This window comes from Gymnoscopelus microlampas (assembly GCF_963454915.1).
Source record: "Gymnoscopelus microlampas genome assembly, chromosome: 11".
Classification (NCBI taxonomy): domain Eukaryota; kingdom Metazoa; phylum Chordata; class Actinopteri; order Myctophiformes; family Myctophidae; genus Gymnoscopelus; species Gymnoscopelus microlampas.
In genome coordinates this window covers 20,588,737-20,598,736 of record NC_139948.1, presented here as the reverse complement: position 1 = coordinate 20,598,736, position 10,000 = coordinate 20,588,737, and the positions used below count along the sequence as shown (strand labels likewise).

Sequence of the window (10,000 nt, the reverse complement as noted above, 5' to 3'; positions counted from 1 at the left end):
CTCTGAATTCACTGCATGTGAACAGAACCACTGCCTACAGCTCCGGGACAGTGGGCGGATTTAGCTAAATCCCGCTCTGACCTCCATTGAACCGTCAGAACAGTCAGAGCAGGAGTAAAAGAACAGAGTGGAAGACCCGTTCAAAAGCAACGATGTGAGGATTATGTGTCGGGGGTTGCAGACAATAACAGACTTCAGAGGGAGAACCAGCTGTGTGGGGAGAGAGACGGTCTACCTCCCTTCCCAGCAGTGGTGGAAAAAGTACTCGAATGTTTTACTTAAGTAAAAGTATCAATACTGCAATGTAAAAAATACTCTGTTACAAGTAAAAGTCCGGAATTCAAAATGTAATTGAGTAAAAGTACAAAAGTATTGGTATGAAAATGTACTTGAAGTACCAAAAGTAGAAAGTACTCATTGTGCAGAATGTCCACATTTCACAAGTTTTCGTATGTTAAAATGTATAAAAAATCTTTTGAAAATAGCCGATCTACAAGCTCACAATGCGTTGCATCGCGTGCATTGTGAGCTTGTAGATCGGCTATTTTCAAATGGCCGAAATGTATATAGGGCTGAAGTGGTTAATTTATGTTTTGTAATAATAATCAAAATCTACAAAGTAAGTCCCTGCGACATACTAGCGTCATGTCCAGGGCGTATACTTGTACATAGAGCTGCCTCACGCTATGGAAACAGGAGATAGGCTCCTGCCCTAGGGGCCTCAGGGCTCGGCAAGGCTTACTACTTACTACAAAGTAACTAGTAAGTAAAGTTTTCAAATAAGTGTAGTGGAGTAAAAGTACAACATTTGCCTCTGAGATGTAGTGGAGTAGAAGTCAAAGTACTGAAAATTGGAAATACTCCAGTAAAGTAAAAAATCCCTCAAAATTGTGCTTAAGTACATACAGTATTTGAGTAGCCTGGCTCCAGCCCCTGAAATCGCTAGCCTTGCATTGAGGGTCTGGTGACGCTGTAGAAGGCGGGGTTTTCGCGGTCGAAAATCTAACCGGCGGCCCGGCCCAATCGGGATTGGGTTAATCCAGTATGAACCAATCGCTAAAGAGTCCCACTTTGGCCACGCCCCCATCTCAGAAAACGGCTGCACTGAGAGGGCTTTCAGACTGAAGTGACACAAAATGAAAATTCAGGCTGAGTGTCAGGATAGTACTTGAGAAAATGTACTTAAGTTACTTTCCACCACTGCTCCCCAGTGAGCTAAAAAACTTTTTTTGCTCAACGAAATCAGCTCCAACCAGCTGGAGAAAGCCCTGCCTGAGGAGGCCATAGCCCTCTACATATCTCAGTGGCTGATGTGGAACAGCTAGCCTTCAAGTGGGCTGAACATCTGTAAAGGCTGCAGGGCAGGACGACATCCCGGGCAGCATGTGTCCTCAGAGCATCCACCGAGCAGCAGGCTGTTGATCCTCCAGGGCTTCAAGATGTCCATCATTATGTCTCTCCCCACCGACAAGCACCAGTGGTGTACTGTAACTAAGTACATGTACTCAAGTACCGTATTTATGTACAATTTTTAGGTACTTCTACTTTACTGGAGTATTTCCAATTTTCAATACTTTTACTTCTACTCCACTACATCTCAGAGGCAAGTATTGTGCTTTTACTCCACTACAATTATTTGAAAAATGTAGTTACTACTTTGCAGATATAAATTATTACATTATAAAACATACATTAACCACTTGAGCCCTATTTTATACCTACTGTTGGCTATTTGAAAATAGCCGATCTACTAAATAGCCGTTCTACAAGCTCACAACGCGTCGCGACGCGTTGTGAGCTTGTAGATCTTCTATTTTCAAACATTTTAGGACTTTTACTTTAAGGTACTTTAAGTGCATTTTGATACCATTACTTTTGTACTTTTACTCAAGTAAATTGTGAATACCTTACTTTTTCTTGTAACAGAGCATTTTTACATTGCACTATTTATTGATACTTTTACTTAAGTAAAACATTTTAGTTATTTTTCCACCACTGACAAGCACCCCAAGGACTACAGACCTGGAGCCATCATCACCTCACTTGTCAGGAAATGCCTAAGAGGTTGGTGAGGGACTTCATTTGTTCAATGTTACGCCACTGTTTAGAAGTGTCAGTTTTAAGCCCCATTATTCAAAACTTTTCCAAAATTGTGAACTTGTGGCTACGGTATCTTCACTGGCCAACACTGCAGTATGCCAAAATATAAAACTAGGGCTGACGTGTTTAACAAATAACCTCAACAGCTTTATGCACAATGATTTACACGCCTTCTAGTCCCCACCATGTTTCTTTCTGAGCCTGGTTAAAGCTATCCAAAAAAAGACACTTCATAAGCCAGTGTGCACAGTCAAGGTAGTGACGCGGTTACCTGAGAGACGGAGTGAGTCTTTCTGCTTGTCACTCCCCTCAAAGTTACAGGAAGATCTGTCATCATCAGAGAATGACCGGTTGGCATCACCCTAAATCAAGAGACACAGCACAGCGGGAGAGAGAGAGAGAGAGAGAGAGAGAGAGAGAGAGAGAGAGAGAGAGAGAGAGAGAGAGAGAGAGAGAGAACAAAGAAAGACAAAGAATGAGAGACCGATATACAAAAGATAAAGGTACGAAAAAAGAGGAGGTGGGAGAAACGGTAGATCAGAGGGGGCTGGTAGTTAGATGGCCGTCCATCTGGCTTTTACCTCGGCCTGGAAGCCCTCGACCAGGATGGCGACCAGCAGGTTGAAGAGCACGTAGTTGCCGAAGGTCATGAGAGCCACGAAGTAGAGAGCGGCGCAGGGAGAGGTGGACGCCATGCCGTTGTACAGCACCATGTTCCAGTCCTCCTGGGTCAGGATCTACGCAGCACACACACACACACACACACACACACACACATTTAGGCACCAAATGGAAATTAAAGGGATAGTTCACCCCCAAAATGACTTTTTTTCCATCGATAAGTCACCCCATGGAGACTTGAATTCATGTTTTTATAAAAAAAATTGCCGCATTCCTAAGCCAATAATTTGATGACCGGCAGCGGTTCCGGTAGGATACACAAAGAGTCTCCTTTGTGTCTCTTACCGGAACCGCTGCCTACCGGTCCGCTGGGCATCAAATTATTGGCTTAGGAATGCGACGAAAACAAAACATTATCCATGAATTAAAGTCTTTATGGGGTGACTAATAGATAGAATCTTTTTTTTGGGGGGGTGAACTATCCCTTTAAGCCTGTGTGTGCGTGTGCGTGTGTGTGTGTGTGTGTGTGTGTGTGTGTGTGTGTGCGTGTGCGTGTGCGTGCGTGCGTGCGTGCGTGCGTGCGTGCGTGCGTGCGTGCGTGCGTGCGTGCGTGCGTTGAGTGGTTGTACCTGGAACACGGTGACAATGGCCCAGAGCAGAGAGTCAAAGTTCTTCCTGTCAGGCACGGTGTCTCCTACCTCTGTCTTCACGCTGAACTTACAGCCAAAAATATGCATCCCCAGGATACTACAACGAGACAGGCACACAAAGGCTGTTCTTATAGCAACAAGCCCAGCCATGACACTGGTGGGAGGTGAACACTGTGTATATACCTCCCATAGCCAAAAGTCACCCTTCTCAAAGATCAAAATACAAGCTGTTCTCTGACTATCTGCCCTTAACAGACAGACAGTGTGTTAATTTAACTGTGGGAGTGTGCAAAAAAATGGGTCCATGAGATAAATTAGAAACAATAGATCAAGATTTTTTTTTTTTTACTGTGCACTTGATTTTGTTGTTAGAATGATCACCATGGTTCTTCTTTTCTTGAAACCAACTTTTCTCGGCTAAACTTTTAGACAAAAGTTTATAGGAAACGGGGGGAAGAAAAACGCTTAAGAAAGAACAACGTACTGTTCTGCACTGTATTGTTCTCTCTGCTTACATCCATGACTTGACACAGCAATACATCAACTCCTATCGCTACATGCACATATTTTTCTCTCTACCACTTTTCTCTGGCACATCGTGGTAAAAAAGAACAGACACACACACGTGCACAGACTTGTGCTGGCAGATTATACACTTAAGTAAAAGTATCAATACTGCAACGTAGAAATACTCTGTTACAAGTAAAAGTCCGGAATTAAAAATGTACTTGAGTAAAAGTACAAAAGTATTGGTATCAAAAGGTACTTAAAGTACCAAAAGTAGAAAGTACTCATTACGCAGAATGTCCCATTTCACAGGTTTCCAAAATGTCTAAAATCTTTTGAAAATATCCGATCTACAAGCTCACAACGCATTGTGAGCTTGTAGATCGGATATTTTCAAGTGGCCCAAATGTCCATAGGGCTGAAGTGGTTAATGTATGTATTGTAATAATAATCAAACTCTACAAAGTAACTAGTAACAAAAGTTTTCAAATAATTGTAGTGGAGTAAAAGTAGGCTACAATATTTGCCTCTGAGATGTAGTGGAGTAGAAGTAAAAGCACTGAAAATTGGAAATACTCCAGTAAAGTAAAAATACCTCAAAACTGTACTTAAGTACGGTACTTGAGTAAATGTACCTAGTTACTTTCCACCACTGATTATACAAAATTACTACGTCCCTCCCTCTGTTTTGTCCTCTACCCCTCTAAGACATCTCTCTGCTTTCTTTCTCTCACTCCCTCTCTTTGTTGACCCGCTCCATCTGTTCGCCGGCATAGCGGGGAACGGAGTGTAGCACCTTAGACAACCCTGCTAATTTCCACGTCCATACACCGACGCTTCGTTTACAACCGCGACAGGTTGATTTTCACAGTCTCAGCCGTATGAGGAGTGGCAGTTGTTTTAGCTTTAGCGTTACTACAGCTGCTGAAGAATGAGCTCCCGCTGCTCGCGCCAGCTATAGCGCCAGCCTACTCAACAGGCCAGGCGTTTGGTGTCATCTGTCTTCGGGCACTGCAGGGATGCACAGGCTAGCTGGCATGCTCCCATACAGCGCACACACATACACACACACGCCTGCAGAGCTACACTTGCGTATAAAAACACATACTGTAGTGTACCCTCAATAAATCAGCTCACCCCACAGCAGTGCCTGTTAACACAACGCAAACATAAACACCCTTCATTGGCCTGCCACTCATACAGTCACCCAATGCTGCTCTTGTTGTCTCTCTCTTTCTTTTAACCCCCCCTGCCTTCCCGTCTGTCTGTCTGTTCTCTCTCTCCACACACACACACACACGCACACGCACACGCACACACACACACACACACACACACACACACACACACACACACACACACACGCACCTAAAGATGAAGATGAAGAGCATGAGGAGCATGCAGAAGGTGGCCACATTGTCCATGGTCTTCATCAGGACCACCAGCTGTCTCCTCAGGGCCGGCATGAACCTCACCAGCTTAATGACCCTGAGCAGACGGAAGGTCCTCAACACCGACAGACCCCCGTCTGCCTGCCCGATGATCTCACACACACTGAGAGAGAGAGAGAGAGAGAGAGAGAGAGAGAGAGAGAGAGAGAGAGAGAGAGAGAGAGAGAGAGAGAGATGACGATGTGACATGATGATTTACAATCAGAATATCAACTCACAAGTCATCTAGTTAAAATTAACCACCACTCAAACCCTCTATAGTTAGTAACAAAATACAACATTTTAGTAGTGAACTGAAATAGAAATTAAAGTATTTTTGTTTAGTTTTAAATGTAAATAATTAGTTTTAATGGTATGTTATTTTATTTTCTTTGTCTAGGACAATTACCCTAAATTAAGAAATAACACTAAAACTAAAACTAATAAAAACTAAAACTGAGCCTTTTTAAAAACAAATTAAAACTAAACGGAAATCGGGAAAAAGTAAAAGTGTGCGCAATGATTAAAAGCTTGTGACTAAAATAATAACTAACTGAAACACAGGTTCTTTTTTTCTCTTCCTATTTCCTTACAACATACAAGGTTTCCAGCCGACAGCATAGACATATAACTGTGGTGTAAGTGTGAACCTGATGATGACGATGATGCCATCAAATATGTTGTACGGGTTCCTCAGGTAGTCGAAGAAACCGAAGGCGGTGAGCTTGAGGATCATCTCCAAGGTGAACATGCTGGTGAACACGATGTTACAGATCTCTAAAACGTTGGTCAACTCCTCCGGCTGGAGGGAGAGAGAGATGGGGAGAGAGAGAGAGAGAAAGAGAGAGAGAGCGTCAACACAAAGTACATAACAAGTGTGCCGTGAAGATTGGCGAAAAACACACAGTGGTCTTTTCCCAACGTCAGGGGCTTAGACAGGGATGCAGCCCGAGTCCAACCCTCTTCAACACATCAATGTGTAAATATTTTTACCAACTTTTCCTCCACAATTTAGTCATTATGCCAATTAAAACTCCCCACACACATTTCTGTGTTGTCACTGCTTTTGTATCATTCTGACTCCTTCCTGCCAGTGAGGAGCCCCCACCAGGAGTAGGACATAAAGCCTTCGTCCTACTCCTCCCGCCCAACACTCCCCGCTGACAAGTACTGCCCTACCCCGTAGGAGATACGTGCAATTACCATTATCAACCTCCCCGCCCGGCCTCGCTCCTCCGAACACGAATTGTGTTCGTGTAGACCAGTGGTTCTCAAACGTTTTCATATCAAGGACCCCCAAAATTATATGTATTTGGGCCACAGACACTTTCTCAAAATATTTTGTTCCAGGGACCCCCAAAAGCAAAGATTTTAGTTACAAATGTTCGCCTTAAAAAAATCTGTATTAAAAGATTTGCTAAAGTTTCAAAAGTAGCAGATCTACAAGCTCATAGCGCGGCACTCGGTGCTATTTACCACTGCGCCACCTGAGCGCCATTGGCACATATTTTAGAAACAATCTTCAGCACCTGGCATCCATCTAGTAGACACAGGAATCAAATGCCTACTGTTTGCAGATTATCTGGTGCTGCTGTCTTCAACCAAAGAAGGACTACAAAAGCATTTTGTTTGTCTGCACAAATTCTCCAAATTCTCCCTTGACAGTGAATCTAACTAAGACAAAAGTTATGATAATCCATAAAAGACCCAGCCTCTAAGACCATACATATATTCCTTCTAGGTACCGAGAGATACGGGGACGTCAAGAAGGGCTTTCTATGCCATCAAAAGGAACATCAAGCCCAATTCAAATCTGCGTCAAAACATTGGATTCCATTATAGAACCCATTTCCCTATATGGTTGTGAAGTCTGGGGTCCACTTGCTAACCAAGATTTGTCCCAAAATGGGACAAACACCAAATTTAGACCCTGCTTGCAGAGTTCTGCATATCCATTCTCTGCTTCCAACAGAAAACACTAAATAATGCATGCAGAGCAGAAATCGGATGATAGCCACTTATTATCTTAATTCAAAAGAGCATTTACATTTTAAATCCACTTAAAAGAAAGTGACCCAGACACAGACTACAGATGCCACCTCAGCCAGCTGGTTCTGGGACTCTGCTCAAAAACACAGGCACAGCCACCAGACAGAGAACACACTGGAGTGAACCCCATTTTAAGAAAACAAAAAGACAAATACCAGAGACATTGGAAACCCAAAACCAGTGCAAATTGGAACGCTGTTTGGCACTAAACAGAGAATACACAGTAGCAGAATACATGATCACTGTGACTGATCCTAAACTAAGGAAATCCATGACTATGTACAGACTCAGTGAGCACACAACCATTGAGAGAGCTAGGCTGCCACAGGCAGACCTGGCTCCAAAGAGAAGACAGACTGTGCACCAGAGTTGTAAGGTAACTAAGTAAATGTACTGAAGTACTGTACTTAAGCACACTTTTGAGGTATTTTTTATTTTATTTTACTTGAGTATTTCCAATTTGCAATACTTTTACTTCTACTATAGCCTGGTTCCAGACTAATCTGCCATTGCAAAATAAAAAATGCCCTTGGCAGATTAGGTCTGGCCCCTCTCAATAGAGATTGGATTTCTCTCCCTCCGAAGTTGTGAGGGACCAATCAGGGCCCAGTATGCAAATATGGGCGAGTTTATCACCAGAGGCATGTTTTGAATTTGCCCCTCGGACATACAGGGTCCACACAGAGATTCCAAACTAATATCTACACAGTGATATTACTGGCCATGCCAGGCTAATTCCACGACATCTCAGAGACAAATATTGTACTTTTACTCCACTACAATTATTTGAGAACTTTAGTTACTAGTTACTTTGCAGATATAATTATTATATCATAAAACATACATTAACCACTTAAGCCCTATTTTATACATGGATATTGAAAATAGCCGATCTACAAGCTCACAAAACGTTGCATCGTGACGCGTTGTGAGCTTGTAGATCTGCTATTTTCAAACATTTGTTTTACTTTTGGTACTTTAAGTATAGTTTGATGCCAATACTTTTGTACTTTTACTCAAGTAACATTTTGAACACAGGCCTTTTACGTGTAACAGAGTACTTTTATATTCTGGTATTTCTACTTTTACTTAAGTAAAATGTCCGAGTACTTCTTCCACCACTGCTGAGTGTGCACCCACTGCACGTGAGAGGAGGTGGAATTTGGCAAACCAAGCCACGCTTTCTAACTCCCTGCCAACTTTACCAACACATCAGACGTCCCACAGATTAAGAACACACATAGAGAGTTTGGAAAAACTCCCATGTCTGCTGGGGGAAGAACATCGATGTGCAAACATCGATGAGTTGTTGTGACAGGAAAACAAAGTCCAATAGAATACAACCATCATAAGAAAAACGAACAAACATGTGTGTATTCCTGCACAATCTCCACTGTACTGATCTCGTTGCATGTGGATCTACTGTATAGACCTGTAGACTGTACACACGAACAGAGAGAGAGAGAGGAGAGAGAGAGAGAGAGAGAGAGAGAGGAGAAAAAAAGAAAGAAGAAAGAAAGAGAGAGAGAGAGAGAGAGAGAGAGAGAGAGAGAGAGAGAGAGAGAGAGAGAGAGAAGAGAGAGAGAGAGAGAGAGAGAGAGAGAGAGAGAGAGAGAGAGAGAGAGAGAGAGAGAGAGAGAGAGAGAGAGAGAGAGAGAGAGAGAGAGAGAGGAGAGAGAGAGAGAGAGAGGGAGGGAGAGAGGAGGGAAAAACAAGTACTTTTATGTATACAGTATATAAATAAACACACACACACACACGCACCACGCACACCACGCACACGCACACGCACACAAGAACTGCTCAGGGAATTGAACTAAAATCTGTTGTGAAGGGAAGATAAGAGGGAGTGGATGACAGACAGATGGATAGATAGGCAGGAAGAGAGAGAGAGAGAGAGAGAGAGAGAGAGAGAGAGAGAGTGTCTTGCATGAACAAAACACAAACACACAAACGGAAACTGGCTGAAAACCACAGGACAGAGGGTCGACAGACAGACAGACAAACAGACAGACAGACAGACGGAGCTGGGCAGAGACACAAACAAAATAGACAGAGGCCGGCAAAACAAAATGGGAACGGCAAGTAAGAACTCGCTGTTCTTCAGGCGGTGACAGACCGAGTTGGAGAAGGAAAGGATAAAGTAGTTGAAAGTGTGCGGAACAGACCAAAGCTCTAATAAAAGACCAAAGGCAGAGGAGAGAGAGAGAGAGAGAGAGAGAGAGAGAGAGAGAGAGAACACACACGGGAGGGGTGGGGGGATTCTGTTGAAACAGCGATTAAACTGACAATAAACAATCTTCTAAGCTATCATCTCGCCACGTTTGCTGCGAGAGAAGACGACGGCGACGGGAACAATTGCGTCGGCGGCGGCGGCGCGCTCCTCCGCCTCTTTTACTGAATAGATTGTCATCCAAACTGTCAGTCACACAGAGCTGCGTATTTCTTCTGTCGCCGGAAAATGAAATGAAGATGCACACACACAGTACAGTAGCTATCTTATCTACCACTGTTGATGAAAGTGAATGCAAATACATTGTGGCTGAAGGGAATGGGAGGATAAACCAGGCCCCCCCGTTTTATTGTGTCTTGATGGACATGGAGCAGTTTTGGAGATGAGGGGGGGGGGGGGGGGGGTGTTTG

The 10,000-nt window shown here is 43.4% G+C and overlaps 1 protein-coding gene across 1 annotated transcript in view; it reads right to left on the bottom strand.

Annotated features, from left to right (window-relative positions):
- The window catches only part of LOC311054655 (voltage-dependent T-type calcium channel subunit alpha-1I-like), a gene marked incomplete at both ends in the record, with an annotated part of 249,150 nt that overhangs the window by 74,525 nt on the left and 164,625 nt on the right, over positions 1-10,000 (bottom strand). The window contains 5 exon segments of the mRNA XM_084070659.1: positions 2,372-2,462; positions 2,682-2,837; positions 3,351-3,468; positions 5,247-5,432; positions 5,959-6,110. Of these exon segments, the coding sequence (XP_083926785.1) occupies positions 2,372-2,462; positions 2,682-2,837; positions 3,351-3,468; positions 5,247-5,432; positions 5,959-6,110 (703 nt within the window).